Source organism: Mirounga leonina, unplaced genomic scaffold (assembly GCF_011800145.1).
Source record: "Mirounga leonina isolate KUSES-001 unplaced genomic scaffold, KU_Mleo_1.0 Mir_97, whole genome shotgun sequence".
Classification (NCBI taxonomy): domain Eukaryota; kingdom Metazoa; phylum Chordata; class Mammalia; order Carnivora; family Phocidae; genus Mirounga; species Mirounga leonina.
The window spans coordinates 1,953,821-1,972,825 of NW_023270889.1; the positions used below are offsets into that span (position 1 = coordinate 1,953,821).

The 19,005-nt window shown below is 38.0% G+C and overlaps 1 protein-coding gene across 5 annotated transcripts in view; it reads right to left on the reverse strand.

The window, feature by feature from the left end:
* The window catches only part of LOC118006555 (ran-binding protein 3-like), a 263,048-nt gene that overhangs the window by 13,465 nt on the left and 230,578 nt on the right, over positions 1 to 19,005 (reverse strand). The window contains exons 1-8 of one of the 5 annotated variants that reach the window (XM_034999262.1): positions 9,756 to 10,080; positions 9,408 to 9,466; positions 8,400 to 8,527; positions 7,884 to 7,961; positions 6,985 to 7,059; positions 4,717 to 4,788; positions 4,025 to 4,164; positions 1,231 to 1,334 (exon numbers count right to left, since the gene is read on the reverse strand). In XM_034999262.1, the coding sequence (XP_034855153.1) occupies positions 1,231 to 1,334; positions 4,025 to 4,164; positions 4,717 to 4,788; positions 6,985 to 7,059; positions 7,884 to 7,961; positions 8,400 to 8,527; positions 9,408 to 9,466; positions 9,756 to 9,761 (662 nt within the window). In that variant the 5' untranslated portion in view covers positions 9,762 to 10,080. Of the gene's footprint in view, positions 1 to 1,230; positions 1,335 to 4,024; positions 4,165 to 4,716; positions 4,789 to 6,984; positions 7,060 to 7,883; positions 7,962 to 8,399; positions 8,528 to 9,407; positions 9,467 to 9,755; positions 10,081 to 19,005 lie in introns of those variants that run through there. The other 4 variants (XM_034999266.1, XM_034999263.1, XM_034999264.1 and 1 more) reach the window with 4 other exon arrangements.

Genomic DNA, 19,005 nt, shown 5'->3' on the forward strand with positions numbered 1-19,005 from the left:
AAGCACAAAAATAGCTAACTCTTGTTCATCTGCAGCCACTGAGAAATGAAGGAAAAATTGAGGTACTCCTGGGGATGATATTTAAAATATTTGACAGCTGTGACAGCACAAATTGAGACCAGTCCAAACACATGTCATGCCCATCACTGTTCAGGCTGTGTGATCAACCAGGGGCTGGCCCAGACCTTATCTGCTTGCTTTTCCAGCACAGCCTCTCCAATCTCTCATTGCTTCTGTCCTCTTCCCCAAGTGGCCAATGCTCCCAGCTACCAGAGGTCTCCAGAGCAAAAGCACAGCCAATCTATCTTGTCAGTTACACTTGCGTGGGCTTTTGTTTAATTTGGGTTTTTTTCCTCCTGGAACTTTTTTGTTGTTGTTGCTAAAAGTGTTTTGCGTGATGAGAAACTCAAAGATATACAGCTGTCTATCTGTGGGCCAATGTGCTCTGGGGTCCCCACTGTACCCCCAGTGTGCACCATAGGTAAAAGCTGTGGTACTCACATGGGCCCTAATCATGTGAGTCTGGTTGTATCTATGGCTCAGTTTAATCTTCCCTCAGATCAAACATGCCTTCATTGCTGGTGATACCAGTAAATACTAACTTTCATTTTGTACATTTATACTGTTTTCTTTGTTGTCTATCCAATGTATGTCAATAAATAAGGAATAACACCCAAAATAATGAAAAATGGCAGTGGCGGGGGGGGGGAAGAACACCACAGAAGGGAAAGGCTAATCTATCAGCCAGATAATTAATTCCTAACTAAAAATTTAACTCTATATTTTTGAAATATTCTCACCCAAGTCAACAAAGCAATGGAGATAATCCAATATTAATATGATGATCTTTAAATATTAGAGACGTTTTGAAAAACATTGTAAACTTGTGTCCTTTATAAAATCTCAAATAGAAACCTTAGCAATTTGGGGTACCTGGGTGGCTCAGTCAGTTAAGTGTCTGCCTTTGGCTCAGCTCATGATCCCAGGGTCTTGTGTTCAAGCCCCACATCGGGCTCCCTGCTCAGTGGAGAGTCTGCCTCTCCCTCTCCATCTGCCTCTCCTCCAGCTCATGTTCTCTCTCTCTCAGATAAATAAATAAAATCTTAAAAAAAAGAAATCTTAGCAATTTATCTGTGCAATATCAGAAAGCTATTTTCCATAAATGATTATAATGATAAAAGAAAGCAAGAATAAACGGATATATTTTCTGTGTCCTCATCATTAACTTACCCTACTGATGTAGCACCTAAACAATTCTGGTGGGTAGTCAGCTGGACTGAAATTCTGGCACTTGGTAAATTTTCACTTAGCAAAGAAGAGTTCCCCTCAGAAATCTGAAAGAAAGGCAATCCATCAGAAAGTTCCTTTCAATTGCCTTAAGGAAGGAGCATCAGACAAGGAAACATAGTTACAGTTAAATGTGTTGAAAAGTTACTATGTTCAAGTACTTCCCCAAGCATTTTTTGTACATTATCTCATTTACTCCTCACAACATCTCTATATAGGTTGTATGTCTGTCATCCACATTTTATAGTTTACAGATGAGTAAACTGACCTAATGAGTTTAAATAACTTGGCCAGGTATGGGCAACCAGGAATGGGCTGACCTCAGAGCCAGGGTTTGTCTGACATCAGGGACTATACCCTTTGCCATCATATTCAGAAATCGCACCTCCTTTTGTTACTTTTATCTTTTTAGCCACATGGAGTTAATTCTCATTTTTAGCTTCATAGATATATCCTTCAGGACTATTTAATCCCGAAAACACCCTAAGAGCTTCACCAGCATGGTCATTAAACATTAGAGGAAATCCCATTCATCTCTTCATCTAAAAATTTTTGACTGGTGACTTAATCAACTAGTTACTCTGTCTGATGTATATGCAAATGTACATTACCTGATTAATGTATAAATGAAGACGTGAGCAATTTTAAAACTGGAAGGAGCCCTTAAATGATCGGATCTAGTATCTCCAATGTTTTATGAACACCTCCCTTCCCCCAGCAGGGGTTTGCAAAGATGTTGCAAGGAGTTCATATCTTTAAAGGTAGTTGGGGTCTGTTTCCACTTTAATTTTATACCAATCAATAAAAATAATTTTGAGCATTTTCCCCTTTATAACAGAATTTGAGAGCTGAGAAGTATGTATGAAGAGAATATATGTTGTTGGTTAGCAGAGATCAAAGTGCATGCTCATGATTCAGTCAGATGATTTATCTCTTAGCCAAAATGGTAGTTTTTACTCCTTTGTACTTAAAACAGTTTTTATTAGGCATATATTATTTAAATTATACATAATAAGTGACCATTGATTAATGACAATGAATAAAAATTGCTCTGATTTTATATACAAGTCATTACGGAACATGAAAATAATAGTTCTATGAAATTCACCTAGAGATAATTTTCCCTACATCTATAAGTTTCATTATTTTGTCAGAGTTCTTACATTGCATTTTATATAGTATGTCTTTAACTCTTCAAAGGTCATTGTTAGAGAAAATTCAATAATGGGTACATACAGTTAAGCTGTTCACTAAATAGGAAAAAGTACTTTCATATGTTTGATAGATTTATTCAAGAAGAAATGTTTACAAACAATTACCTGAAAATTTCTCTTATTCTTTATCATTTAGAAGGAAAATGCAAGAAAAATATTAATAAATTTTATTTTTAAAATACATAATGCAATATTTCAATAAGCCATGCCAAAGAAGAAATATTGATTTACTTTTTATATCATAACATGTAACAAAAAATTTAATCTATAATTTATAGTACATCCTGTTCCAAAATCATATGCAACATAATAACATTTTAGAAATTAGTCAACACATCCATACTTTTTCTTACATACCTTAACACAAATTAAACAACATGCATCACTTATTAAATGGATAAAAGTGAGAATTTATGTAATATGGTTATGATTACTAGGTTATATTTAAATGAAAACATTTAATAATCTACCAATTTGAAATTTAAAATATGTTTTACTTAAAAATCACGCCATATGCCATGCAGAAATAATGAAATGATTTTTAAAATTCATAATGAGTCTCATGAGATCATATCTTACAAAAATGTTTGGAATTACAAAAACGTTGTCAAATGCTGACCAAGTTCAACTCTCTCACTTCACTGTTAAAAAGAGAAGATTGGGTGCTTTGTCCAAGAATGTAAACCTAAGTTAGGTATGGACAGAGGTAAGATTAGTACCAATCTGATTTTTTTTTCATTGCATTGGTGAAATGACTGGTATTTTTAAGTTCCATGTGTCACTGTCTTCATGTTCAGTATAGAAAAACAAAACAAAACAGGTGACCAACCCTCCACAGTCCAGCTGGAAACAAATGAAAGATGGAATTACTCTGAAAATCTTGGGTGCCATTCCTCTCAAGTATTGGCTTCTGGAAGACACGGCAACAGAATATCCCCAAACCCATATCTGCATGGCTTGAGCAAAATGACAATCAGTCTCCCTAGAAAGGCCCACAGTGAGGGATTCAGCCACCCACAACCATTGGAAGGGAGACTTCTTCTCTGTCTTCAGAAGCTTCCCCAGTCCTCCCAATTCCCAACTCCATGCAGGTAGTCCTCTGCTCCCGTTATCCATGAAGATGGGTCTGGATGGATCCCCGGTGTGACCTAAACTGGCAAAGCCACACTGGGATGTCGACCAGCTGGGGATGCAGAAAACTTCTGTTCCTTTTTTGACTTGTGGCTCCTGGTCCTGGCCATCTCATTGCTCCCCCTGTTCTCATGTGGGGTCAGTGTACTAGAACAGGAGCCCAGAGGTTTCTACCAAAAGGGCCTCAACTTTACAGCGTAGGAGAAACCACAAAACTAGTTCCTAGGAACAACTCTCCAATTTAAGAGGACAACTTTCATTAGCTCACCGAGGGCTGTTCAGCAACAGAACAAAAGTCAGGCAGCCCCTAACTCTGAATGTAGAGCCCACAATAATCTACTAAATGAAAGATGGAAACTTGATGTCAATCCCACCATAGGAGGTTTTCTTACCTTATTTTTTGTTTTTTCCTTTGTCTTGCAGGATTCCAAGGGATTGTGTCCAACTGTTTTTCTTACTTTTTCACACCTTTGAGCTTGAGGTAGCTGCAAAATAGCAGGCCTTAGGACATGTTCAGAATGCTTCCCAGGACCTTAAAAGAACAGAATTAAAGAGTCAATATATCTTTAGTGGACTACTTCTTCCTCCATATTTTTGACTAATTTAATGTTTGCTTTCTAAAGTCATCATTAAATGAGGGATTAATGTTAACTGATCAATGTCAAAATAGCCAGTGAATTGCTTAATGCTTACTTCTGCCCTCACCTTTACCCAATACCTATTCATTTTGGCCATGGGACTTGGCTTACCAAATTTGTTTTTTCACGTTTTGTCACTTGGCCCTAACTCCAGACCCCAACACATACACAACAAATTAAAATATAAATGTAGGGGCGCCTGGGTGGCTCAGTTGGTTAAGCGACTGCCTTCAGCTCAGGTCATGATCCCAGGGTCCTGGGATCGAGTCCCGCATCGGGCTCCCTGCTCCGCGGGGAGCCTGCTTCTCCCGCTCCCACTCCCCCTGCTTGTGTTCCCTCTCTCGCTGTGTCTCTCTCTGTCAAGTAAATAAATAAAATCTTTAAAATATATATATATATAAATGTAAAATGTAAAATTTCAGAGGCTCTTGTAATAAACTACATACCTTGATCTGTACTGTTCATATCCACATTCCTTTGCACAAGAGTTGATGTCATAAAAACATTGTGTTTCTTCACTGTAAGAAAAAATATTTAGCACATTTTAAATCAAAGAGTCCGTTTCTACAGAATCCGGGTTTTAACAGTCCTGTACCAAACTCACCAGTAGATGTCGCTGTTGGCACTAACAACTGTAGGCTGTGCCTTGTGCTAAAAATGGGTGATGGCAGTGAGTTTTGCCACATAGTTCTGTTTACTTTCAGAAATATAAATGAAAGTTGGTCCACTAATAGAACAGGCACTTTTTTTTAGAATCACGAAAATGAGTACTGAAATGAATACATATTATAAAATCTGATGGTAGTGAACCCTCTGTGTGCATTAATATGTATTTCTTATAAAATGTTATGAAACTCTTAGCAAATTCTGCCACTCTCCCCAGTCTAGTGATACCTAGAGAGAGATGACTGTCATACTAGGGGATTTTTCTATCAAGTGTGTTGGTGGCATAAGACTATGGTGGTGGCTGCTGCAAGTATAGGATTATTATACATTTCAAAGAGATCACCCATCTCTTGCTCACAAATTGCAGAAACAGCAACCTTTGAGCATTTGATTAATGGAAATGAGAAAAGAATAAGAACTGCTTCTTCCAAGTATTAAAACATATTATAAATGTTGAGGTAAATTGCTTCTCTAATTCAAAGTTCAATTAAATGCTTTATGACCTTTATTATTAAAAACCAGCAACAAATGGGCCATATCAAATTGTACTATTTTTCTCCATTCCAATACCACCAACATTTCACACAACATAAAATGGAATGGTACTTACTGATATCAATGTTCCTTTATTTAATCTTTTTGTATGTGTATGTCTAATTTAAAATAATTGAAACAGTTATTCAGATAACTTACATCCAACCCTCCACTTTAGGCACAAATACAATAAAACAAATTCTCTAGGATTAGGGCCCCTATTCCTCTTAATGTCTGTAACTTGTCAGTCAGGTTTAAAAGGGGTCTATTGAGCTTGAAAGTATTTCTTCTGTATCTGAAAGGTATCTGACATATATGTTGCTCAGTCATGTTTGGAATTATTAATAAGAATATAAATACATTAGTTTGAAAACCCTGTGGCTCCCAGGTAGAGAGGGATCATTTAAAATAGGAAGTGAATAGTTTATATTTTTTATTTCTTTTCTTTTTTTTTTTTTAAAGATTTTATTTATTTATTTGAGAGAGAGGGAATGAGAGACAGAGAGCATAAGGGAGGAGGGTCAGAGGGAGAAGCAGACTCCCTGCCGAGCAGGGAGCGCGATGCGGGACTCGATCCCGGGACTCCAGGATCATGACCTGAGCCGAAGGCAGTCGCTTAACCAACTGAGCCACCCAGGCGCCCCTGTATTTTTTATTTCTTAGTGGCAAGCTTAACTTGGAAAAGGCAGCTGGTTGTTCAGTAGAAACAAAAACAAAAAGAATATAAAATTGTAATTTTAATGTAATGTTCCAACCATTTCAAATATTTTATGATAAGATAGATTTACTTAGCAAAGCACTATAAATTTCAAATAAAAAGAAGTAATGTTTTAGTGAAAAGGTTAAGTAATCATATCCTAAAAAAATAAATGAAAATAAAAGGAATCATATTCTAAACCTTAGAATATTCACTTAAAGCATAAACTTTAGAATAAGAATTTAAAGTATAGCTGTAGGGACGCCTGGGTGGTTCAGTCATTAAGTGTCTGCCTTCAGCTCAGGTTATGATCCCAGGGTGCTGGGATCGAGCCCCACATCAGGCTCCCTGCTCTGCGGGAAGCCTGCTTCTCCCTCTCCCGCTCCCCCTACTTGTGTTCATCTCTTGCTGTGTCTCTCTCTGTCAAATAAATAAATAAAATCTTTTAAATAAAATAAAGTATAGCTGTATATTTTGAGTACTGTATATATTATAAACTGTACAGATGAATAATAATGAGTAAAATAAAGCAAGTTATCTTATGGAGCTGCCTTATATAACATATTGCTATCATAAACATGAATTCCTTAAAAACATCATCAAATTCAAAATTTCTGCCAAAAATAAACAGATGCACTGTCTGGATTTGTGGAGTTGGAATTCATAAGTCATTCTTCTAATCATACTTTGCCTCTATTTTATTTGCCCCTAAAATGCCAGCATTTTATAGTAGCTGAGTAAGAAAGCACACCATCAATGAGAATGAATTTTGAAAAGTCAGAGTGTCAGGCTCGAGGTTCTGGAAGCAGTTTATTACCTGCCCCAGAAGGGGGGAAGGTCAGGAGGTTGGTGAAGGATGATGATCTCATTCGATTCTGGAACAAGGTTGATGCTAGAAGCAAATTGCAAACTGAAGTCAGTGAGGAAGTGGTTTTTTGTGTTTCTTTTGATTTGGACTTTTGCTGTTTCATAAAAATTTCTGTATCACTAATTTAGAAAAGGTTTTGTATTTTTTTTTAATCAATAGAAATAAAATGGGCTTGTGGTGAGAATTACAAATTAATTTCTATTCGATTCAATAAATACTGGAGTGCTCACCGTGTGTAAGACACTCTATCAGGCAGGAAGATGACCTCAAGGAAGGCACAGTGGAGGGGATAGACATACACAGAAATAGATTTCTTACAAGGCAGAGGACAATGCGGTCATGTATAAAAGGAATCACAAAGTGCTTTGAGTGTAGAAGAGAGGCAAACTGAGTTACTGGTTTACTCAGAATACAGTATATGATGTTCTTAAAGTGTTCTTTTCAAGGCAGACATCTATTTGTTTAAGTAGATGGTAACTTAGGGAGAAATGTCAGTTTCCCCTAATTACAAAGCTAATGCATCCTTAATGCAGACACTTTGGAAACATGACAAAATGCAGAGTGGGTGGAAAACCCCAAATTGCCTGTAATCCCATTACCTAAGATAACCATTGCTGGCATTATGGCTGATGTCCTTTCCATCTTTCATCCAATGTTGATAAATTGAATTTTTAAATAGTGACTCACTGTACAATCCATCTTATAGACTGCTATTTTCATACAATAATTTATTATAAACACTCTCCGACGGGTAGACTTTTAAACATTTCCATTTGAAAAGTTTCTCAGTAATTTCACACTCAGAGAAAACATAACAGTGAACAGTCAACAGTCAGGTCTATACCTACCTCCTTGGGACTGAGGGTCTGTAGTATGCAAAGTAAAAGATGAAGACCGTACACGCTTTCTTAGAAAACCATTACATTCTGCAAGAAATTTAACATGATGGGTAAAATTGCTGGCAATAACAAATAATCCTCAACCCAAGATATGGAAGAATAAATAGAATTACCTTTTGCCTACATAGATCATCATCTGCTAACATGTTAACTCCCATCATCTGCTAACATGTTAACTCCTGAAGCCCAAGTTTAAATGCTGGGGTTAATAGCTTGGTGATTATAAAGCGATAGGCATATCATCCTCCTAAGAAACACTTAGAAACAAGTGGCTTCGGCAAGAAACTGCATATGACTTTTGAGATTGTGTAGAGAATGTGTTTGGTAGGTTGAGACCCAGGCAATGCAGAAAGAAGGGACCTTAGCTTTGCTAACGTCAGTGTTCTTGGGACCTACGTGTCATCTTTCAAAACAAAAGCCAGTTTATTTTGGTGTTTAAACACAAGCAAAACCATGAAGTTTTACCCAGTTCTTGCCACATGCCAAAATACTTGGGCCTGCTTATTTTCTTTGTCTGAAGATTGGTTTTGAAATACAGGATGTAAGTCATTACCATGCTCTGCTGCCTCACATGCGGTGTCTTCTGCAGGTCTCTGGAAGGAAACAAAGCTGCCGATGAGAGCTGAGTGCTGTTTTTACGTCAGAATTCTACCCTGTCACTTTAGAAGAGAATTCTCAAAAGCCAGGTCTATTCAGCTAGGCCAGGACAAAGCCACTCACCTTTACACCTTTACTCCTAGGCATATATTCAAGACAAAGCAAAGTGTTAGTCTTAGCGGTTTTGTATTTCAGTGGCTGCAGAATCCCTTGTCAGAACTTGTTTAAAAGGAAGATTTTGAAACCGAGCTCTCAAGATCTGAAGCGGTTGGCCTGGGGTGGGGCCCAGGAAACTGACTTTTCGACCAGGGCTTGGGGTTTGAGCTTCTCTAGTGAGTTTTGTGGGTAGTAGGGTAAATGACTCGCATAAGTGGGAACAAATAACAGGAAAATACTAATCAAGCTAAAGTGGGAAAGCTATTAATCTTATTGTTGGTCTTTCAAAGCAGGTGGTACTAAAGTATGATGCAGATAGGGTCCTTAAGATCCCTTTTGAATCAAGCAACGAAGTTTAGAACCTATTTTATCCCCGGTTTTAAGCGAGGTCAGTGGTGGAGACCCACGAGGAGCCTCGACCCTGCTAACTTCTTTCATTCTGCCCCCTTCCAAGTCACTCCAAATAAACCCTCTAATTTTGAGTAAAGATGGCATGTTATTCATAGCTTCAAGACAAGGCAGGCCTCTGGCCTCCCACTTAGGCCAAATTGCTGCCAGTAAAAACCTACTATATAAATATTCTAGAGTCACTGCTCTGCTATGTGAAGAGCAAGAGGATAAACTAAGGCAACCACGGTATCATTCAGCAGCACTAGCTTCTTTGAAACATCATTTTCTTTGTCAAAGTAAAAGTCAAACAGAAAATTAGCTTGATCTTACCTTAAAAGTTTGTTCTCTCTTTGCAAAAACGAATATTGGTTGAGCAATGACAGATTTCTCTGTAAAAGAAAGAGAACAGGCAAAAAGTCAAACTCTATTCGGACATTTCTAACACCAGCTAAGAATATTTGAAGATTTTTTTGTTTCGTTTTGTATTTTTCCTGCCTTTTGGTAAAATCCAAACACTTTTTACATGGACACTATAACTTGCGTATTTACAAATGATTTTAACAGTTAATTACAGAAATGAATACTTGGGGAAAGCAATAATAATGTGTTTCCATAAATAGTGAGATCATTCCATTAAAAGAACACTTTAAGTGTTTAAGGAAAACAAAGTATAATTACCTGCATTTAGAATATCATTAGGACATCATGATTAACATCTTTGCTTTTAGAATGAAAAATTCCAAGGGGTGAAAAAATCTCATCTAAGAATAGTTCTTCTACTTGGGTTGGATCTCAAGGTAAAAATGGTATAGATGTATTGTGTTCCATCCTTAGAATGATCCAGAAATAATCCATATTTCCTTGATTGGAGTAGTCATATACTAAGCCATGTTTTCAATGTTTAGACTAGAAATTCATCTTAGTCTTTTGTCTTTAGCCCTGCTGACCTTATTAATCTTTTATATTTTCCTATCTTAGGTAAGACAACAGAGAGAAACTCATTTACTGGAGGGTGATAACCTTAAATATCAGCACTCCAGAATTCTAAGGGAAAATGACACGTTTGTTAAAAGCCTGGGCCCTGAAGTTAGGTGGGCATGTGTAGCACTAATACTTGGGGAAATAATATGTTTGTACCTTTAGTTTCTTCATCTGAAAACAAAATGAAGATTATAACAGTACTTATCTCACGGAGCTTATGGGACAATTAAATGAATTTTTGGATATAATTACTTAGATTTTTACAAGACCAAAAAAAAAAAAAGGAGAAAAAAATCTTTAAAGAAAGGATATTAAATATGGGGCATGCCACCAATCCCCGTTCCCAAACTCTTAGCTGACATTGCCAACTTATGACAACACTTTCTTTCTTTTTTAAATTGAAGTATAAATGACAACTCTTTCTTAATGAGCCCAAATATGATCTCAGAATTTTTCTCATTATAGGTTTCCAGCAGCCATTATCAATATATTGTCCTGCCATACAAGCCAAGGTAATTTGCCATCCCTGGGCTGAATAAATAAAACCCTTACTGAGTTTCAAGGAACTACCAGACAATTACATTTTTTTTTATATATATGCCAGAAAGGGGTTCTCCAGTTCCCTATAATCTAATCCCATAAGAGAGTGTCAAAACTCTGCCAGACTACCCTTGCCAAGCTCCTGGGTCCCATGACCTTGGGTACCTTTTTTCAGTCCAGTGAGGCAAACCGTTCACTTTTTCATGCAAGTGCTTACCCCATTGTCTGCCCTTGGAGCCAAGCGAGCCCCAGCAGAAAATGCACAAGAACATCTTGGCATTCCCATCCATATTAAACTATAGCTCAATTCCTTCTCGAACAAGCTCCTCTTCCAGCAATTACATTAGATTTAAGAAATGAAGACTCTAGTGACTTCAAAAGAAAATAGTCTTCATGAATGTTCAGGGGAATACTTATGAATTAGAATTATAAATTGGCCTCTTCTAAACTGGACTTAGGATTGTTAGGCCGAAAATAACATGATGAGGCCTAATCTTAGACAAAGGACAGGTTGACTTTCCCTTGATCAAAACATTGAGCTAAACACAGGCAAAAGCAATCTTCCGGGCAGCATTAAGGGTTACTTGCAGCTTGAAGGACATATGATAGAGTAAGTACATCACTTTTATTCATTAATTCAGTGAATATTTACTGAGCATCTTTTTTGTGCCAGCCGCTGTGCTAGGATGGAGGTATACATTGTCTGATTGAAGTTACAGTAACCTCAACAGAGCCACCGTCTCTCCTTGACACGCGAGGTACAGGGATTGGAAAGCAGAGTCTCTCCATCCTCCTCCTCCATCTTGATTCTCCCAAGCAACTCTTTTGGTTCCAAAGACAATGCCAAAAGTAAGCACATTTATCAAGCCATCAGATCCATAACAGTTTTCTTACTTGACCCAGTAGGAAAATTTCAAAATAAAACAAGGTTCTTATGATTTTATATTTTTAAATTTAGCCTTTTTTCTTTCTGATGTATTCATTAATCAACCCATTTATTCAAAAAATGTGTATTGAGGATTGACTGTGTACAAGACAACTTGCAAGGCAAGAGAGAGGGGCAAATGGTACAAGATGAGGCTGAAGGTGAGTGAATATAAACTTCTTTTTCTCCTCTTCTAATATGTACCATAATTTCCCCTCCCCCAATTTTACATGGGTTGTGAGGCCTTGTCCCTGCCCTGATTTCCGTATGTTTAATTGACGGTCTCTGAGAAAACTGCTTCATCTGGGGAAGTAACTGGAGGATTTTCTCAATGAATCATCTCAGAGAAGGAGGTTCAAAAGGATCTATGGAGCCAAAAGCAGATCCAGAGGAAGAGGAAGACCCTGAACCTGGAGTACCATTGACTCAGAGTCCCAGTGGGGGTGGGGGTAGGTACTGCTAGGGGCCCCAAGTTTTTGCTACACAGTCTCTCCCATGTAGAGTCCTGCAGACCGCCTCTTTGCTGCATTGGTAGTTTAGGAAAGGTGAAAACTGAGTCGTCCACGCTGGGTAGAACCAGGCTAGTCTAGCCGGGGCCAGAAAGGTTATGGAAACTGTTGGCAGGAAAGAGAGTGGCAACCTGCAGAGGGGCAGGCTCTGCCAAATGGGTCACTTCTTAATTGCTACCAGGACTGGAATTATCCACTTGGACCAAGGCCCTGGCAAGTCCTGCATTTTCCTTTCCCCGTCTTCCTGGACCTATCCACATGTCTGCCACATCCTCTTCTCTAATTTCTTCTCCCTGTGCACTCTTACCACAGGCTCCAATACTGCTCTTTATGCCCCTGCCTCTCTTACTTGTGGCCGGCTCTGGGACTGGTCAAAGCATGGATTTCCTAGCTCTGAAGTCGAATAGTCCTAGAGCTGCTTTTTGGTTTTGTTTTTGTTTTTAATTACTCTAAGCCTCAGCTTTATCACCTCTCTCTGTATATATTTTTAAAAGTTTGTCCTGAGGATTGAAGCAGTATATGCATATGGGAGCACCTAGTACAGCTCCCTCTTCAAACCTGTTTGGAACAAAGCAGAACCTCATCTGTCCATCTGTCTATCTATCCATCCATCCATCCATTCTCCATATAAGCACACATCTCTCTATATATCCAGATATTTACAGTATATTCCATATCTATCAATCGATCTAGCTATCCATCCATGCATAAACATATAGCAATATATCAGACTGCAGTTTGCACAGAAGACATTCACTAAAAGTCAGATTCCCTGCCCTCCTCCTCTCCCGTCCAATGTTACGTGCAGGCACCCCAAGACTCATGTTAGTCTGGGGGAAATGTCTCATTGTTCCTCAAGAGTCTTTCTTTCTCCTTTCACTCATTACCTTATTCTTACCCCTAGTTTCCTTCTCACTTCTCCTCATTGAGCTCCTCTATTTCTTCTGCTTTTAATATCAGGAAGTTCCTGAATTCAGGCTGTGGCCCATATGTAGTTTTAGAGATTGTTGGTCCTCAACAAGTGGTCCAGATTGACCAGTACCATTACAGGGTGCTTGTTAGAAATGCAGACTCTCAGGCCCCACCCCAGACCTACAGAATGAGCATTTGTATTTGACATGATCCCCAGGTGATGTATATATATATAAATACATATACATCTATAGTAGTACTATAGACTACTCCCGGTTTCTATCACCCAAGACCAAATTTAGGAAGATGGCAGTGGAGACTCGTGGAGTCAGTGACTAACCCTCCAGATGTTCTGAGTAACCTGACAATTAAGGAGAAAATGATTACTACTCAAACTATGTACTATGATTGTTGCGACTCAATGTAGGGTGAAGTCAAGGCCTACTCTGAAGGCTTAAAAAGAAATCCCTGTAGTAAGGATATTAAAATATTGACATTGATATTGAAATCAGTCATTCAGATATTTTGCTTGAAGCAATTAATGATTTCCTCTCTGATGCAAAAGTTGGTTTGCTGCTTTGATATGTCTGAGATCTGACTTTTTTTTCTTGAAAGATGTTCTTAGAAAATGTCTCTGTTTGAGATTATTAAATGTTAATTAAAATGTTCATTTCTGCAAGGCAAAAAATTAGGCTGAAAGCATAAACTACATCAAAAACCTTTCCATGGTACTGAGATTCTTCAACAAAAATCTGAAACACCTGAAGTTTCAACTCTAAAAATGAGATCTTCTGTAGAAAAAATAGACAAATCATAGCAAGTGACCTTAATCTCCATATGAGACCCTGGAAAGAGGAGACACAGAGGGTCTGAATCATAATCTTGATTTTTTTTAAAGAAAAAACACAAACTTAACCTTATATTAAAATAATCCAAGGCAGTTTTAATAAGGGCAAGTTGCAACCCCAGAAGCTAAAGGAATCTGTGCAAATTTACAAGGGAAGCCCAAGCATGAGACATTCTGTACTTATTTCCAGCCATATACAGAGGAGCTCTATAAAAATGCAAAAGGAATGAAATAAACAACAAATCACCCATCCACCAACATATAAAAAAGTAAGTCTTTACAAGAGCAGGTGGTAGGGCCACTGACTGACATTATGAACTATGATGGGACACTCTTGGTTCTATGTTATGAGATGCTTTGCACCGTCTTGAAGATAAAATAACCAGGACCCCAGAGGAAAACAGGCAGTTTACACAGGAAGTTTCCAGGCTGATTCACAAAGCACCAGCTCAACTTGAGACACAGGATGAATGGACCCTGCTGGAATGATTCCAGCCCTGGTCATTGCTGCTGAAGTCATAACCAATTTTGTGTACTATAAATACAAAACTGTTGTAATAAATACAGTGTATGAAGTAGAAGGGAAAAACACACACCCTTTCAATCAACTTCTACATTTTCTGAGCTGCTTTAAGTTCTTGTTAAAAATGAAGTTATTAACTGCCCACTCTAAGAAATCTAGCATTTCTAGTTTTGATTCATTATGAGAAGTGCACACTAGAGACAAAAAGAATCAACATTAGAATAGCACAGGAAAGCTATTGCTCTTCTTGTCAACACCATGCTGATAAAGAAGTCACTCATTTTCAAAATGGGAATCATATCATTAAGAAGTTAGAGAAGATGAGAAAAGTCTCTTTCAATCCACTGAACACAACCGTCATCACCCAGAGTTTATCCAATGCATCCAATTTTCTGAACACATCTGCTTCTCATGCTGATAATCTTCAAGAGATCTGTTCATTGTAAGTTCTAAAGAATCTAGACTCTTTCCTCCACTGGTTTGTACATTGGTCTAGATCTAGACACGGACCAATTTTGGAAAACCAAGGCGTAGAGATAATAAAAGTCTCTGGTGTGAGCAAGAAACAAGAAGACTCAGAGGTTGTGTCAAATATAAACCTTGCTACCCTTCTGGAGGTAGGACCAAGCCCTGAGAATTCTGTGCTGAATGCACCCACCCAACCTCACCTCTAAACTGTGCTGCTTAATTTATTATCCAGCTTTATGTGGTAGTGGGAGATAGCCAGTGACTTAATTTCATTTGCATTTTAGAATCTGGAGATTTATAGCAGCAGTAATTCAATTGAAGAAAAATTTTTATTTTTCAAAGTCACTTACTTCACTAATGTCTGTATAAGTAGAGAAGTGCACAGATTAAAAAACAGGTAATTTTAATTAAATCATTTTTTATAGAACATCTGGCAAAATCACTCTGTCAATCAAAACACAATGGTGAGGAAAAAAACTGGCTTTATATTCTTGAGAGTGTTCTGTAACTATCCCGCAAAATATGATGATGGTCATCATGTGCAGTGTGCTTTATATTTGGGGGTGATCAGTGACTTTTTAAATAGATATCATAGCATACTCCTTTAAATTTTACTATTATTCCAGTGTCAAAACGTAACTCTTTGAATTACTTTTTTTCATTTAAACAGAGTAGCTACCATATGATATACTTATGCATGTCATGATTAATTAGTCTTTAACCTTTTTTGCCTTTTGAAGTGTTTAATTCAGTACGGTAGTATAAAAAGTTAGACCTTGGTGATTTCCCAAGATGCTTATTTTATGCACTGGTGTAATAGAAAAACTTACATTTGCATCATACTTCACCTATTATAAAACAGATTTAAATATATCAGGTTTTGGTGACTAAATAAAAGGCTACTAGGGGCCAGAATGCATGGTTTTAAAAATCTAAGCTTTTGGCAGAAAACGGACCTGGATTCAAATTCCATCTCCTGAATGTACTAACTATGAGCTAGGGCAGGTGTCCTCAGCTGTAAGATGGAGAGCATAAAACAGTCTTCACAGAGTTGTAAGGGTCAAGCAAGGTAGTGTAGGCAAAACGCTAAGGGCAGTGGCTGGCCCATACAAAATGCTCAATAAGTTGCTGCTCTTATTGCATTATAGGATTCTCAAAAGGTACGTTATTAAACCCTTGCGCTCATCACGAGAAAAGAACAGCTGTAAAATTACAGGATGTGCCCAAGGTCAAACAGCTAATACTTACAGCTAAAGCATGCGAGAGCAGACTCCAAGTCTCGAGCTTTTTCCTGTAAGCAAGGATCCCCCCTGGCTTCCACTGCAAGTAAAAGGACTACTGGACAGCTTCCTCTCTTCTGACCGTGTGAATATGCCTGGGCTGTGATAGCTCTCCTCCTTCCGTGGTCTGGACAAGCCTCGCTGAGAGATGGTCTCAGACTCTGTCAGTCTCCCTGCACTTCTGTTTTGCCCTCTGTAAACACCGTAACATGCTTCACTTAGTCTCACCATTTTCTTATATTTTTAAAGATTTCTTTTTTTTTTTTTTAATTTATTTGACAGAGACACAGCGAGAGAGGAAACACAAGCAGAGGGAGTGGGAGAGGGAGAAGCAGGCCTCCCGCTGAGCAGGGAGCCCGATGCGGGGCTCGATCCCAGGACCCTGGGATCATGACCTGAGCTGAAGGCAGATGCTTAACGACTGAGCCACCCAGGCACCCCAGTCTCACCATTCTCTGTTCGCATTCTGACGAAAGAGGTTTTTTGAGAATGTCGGCAGACCAGTGGCCTAGTGATCCTTGCCATCTAAAATCTCCACGTCTATATATATATATACACATATATACGTATGTATATATACGTATATATATCTATATTCAACCACTGACAAAAATAACTCAGACGAATGTATTACTCTTGACAGAGCATACCCCCTTCTCCGTAATTTGAAGGTGCTATTTTATTTATAAAGGAAACAATTTTGTGATAAGGTCACTTGCAATCTTTGATGACTTGAATATGTTTACCAGCAACAAACGTGGGACTTCCGGATTGAGAATGCCAAAAGGGACTGTTTGTTTCTCTCTCGACACTGTTCCTTCATTTATGCCCATGGGGTAATAAAGATGTGGAATGTGTCCTAGGATGTGCTTGGTCAGCTTGGTACCATTTGGAAATACATATTTCATTTGACAGCATTTATAAATCACGTATTTTCCCTTCAGAATAACTTGCAGTGTGAAACTGCTTCCATATGTTAGAAATGGGTGTCTCAATTTTGCTGAAGGAGGGCGAAGAGAAATATCATCTAGGTTTTATGACATGCTGAAGATTAATACTGAACAGGCACATGCACAGGTTTAAAATCGTATCTTTTTATTTTAAGTAATTCTCCAGTGTTTCTGGGCTGCTAAAATTAAAGAGGTGATTTTGACACAAAGTATCATATTAGTAAGAATTAAGTCACTCGTCACACAGACTATTAATAAGTCAATATGGCTGAAGCATAGCTTCATACTTTGAATTCAGATAAATTTAAGCTTTTCCTCTTCAGTAAAGAAGCACACTATTTTTAAATTCCTCCATGGATTCCAAGGACACAGGCCGGATGGAGAAGTTTGATTGCAATTTCTTCTAATTCCAAATCTCTTTTCCTTAAACTTATGCCTCTTTGAGCCTTTGAGCAAGCAGGAGAAAAGGCTCCTTGTTTCCTTGTTTCCACAGGAATAAATGGATGTTATTCCCCTGAGAACAAGACCTTGGAGGCCTAGGCCAGAAGAAAGGAGCAGAGCTGCCCACCCAAGGCGTTCATAAGCCCAGAAGGCCCGGACCTCATTCTCTTCTTGGGAACTCACAGAAGCCAGCAGGAGGGCGTTCATCGTCACTGAAATGCCCTGCTGGCCCTCGGGCACAGAACTGGACAGGACTAGGATGATGCCTGCTGCAGATACCTTATTGCACTGATTTAGAGCTGATTTGGCAGAAGTGAAGGCCAGGTAGCAATTTGTAAAACTTACCAGAAACATTTTGTTCACCATGCTATAAGAGAAAAACACTTTTCAAATTTATATGACTTGAAAAATTCTCAAGAAAACAGAGAACAATCCTTTAAATTTATTCATTTTTTTCTTCACGGTTTTTTTTTTTTTACTGTGGGAAAATATACATAACGTGAAATTTACTATTTTAACCATTTAAAATGTACAGTTCAGTGACGTTAGGTATATTCCCATTGAGGTGTAACTATCACCACCATCCATCTCAAGAACTTTTTAATCATCCCAAACTGAAACTCTGCCCACAAAGAACTAACCCCTCATTTCATCCCCCCCAGCCCCTGTAACCACACTCAACTCTCTCACTCTGTGAGTCCAACTGCTCTAGGACATCTCATGTAAGTGGAATCATGCAATATTTGTTGTTTTATATCTGACTTATTTCACTGAGCATAGTATCTTCAAAGTTCATCTGTGCTGACATACATGAAGAATTTCATTCCTTTATAAGGTCAAATAATATCCCAGTGTATGTATGTAGCACATTTTGGACGTTTTTTTATAATCAGTTGTCTTTTTTTTTTTTTTCCATTTGCCTTCTCCTTTACTTGTTCTCATTTGGCTGCATATTTCTCTCTAGTGCCTGGTTCCTTGCCCCCCCACGTGTTTCCCTCCCTCCACATTTCCTGTTTCTCCCCCACCCAATGTACTCATCATTTTATCTACATGCTTAGTATTAGGATTATTACACAAATAAATACTCTTTCCATGGGTATTTTTAAATGAGATAAAATGCAAGTTTATCTTGTCTTAATTTTTTACCCATTTTAGATACTTTTTCTTATGCTGGCCCTTTTATCATGAAATTCTCAGATAGATGTAGAAGGAATACAGTATGAGCTCTTCGCCCTAACTATTAACTATGAGTAAGTCATTTCTCTCCTCTGGTTTCAGTTTTCTAGTGAAGATCAGTTGGACTAAGTAGAATCTGAAGCTCTAACATTCAGTGATTGAGGAATATTAATCACTTGGATGAACTTTTGGGGAAAAGAAGTATTGATTCATTTAATAAACATTACTTGCCTGCTATGAGCAAGGTAATAGGCAATAACAATATTTTGAATTTAAGCCTTAAAATGTGAGAAATGTCTACAAAGATAGAAAGACATTTGATACCTCTATTATGGTATTTTTTGAAGATTTGTTTTCCAAATCTTTATGTTTCTTT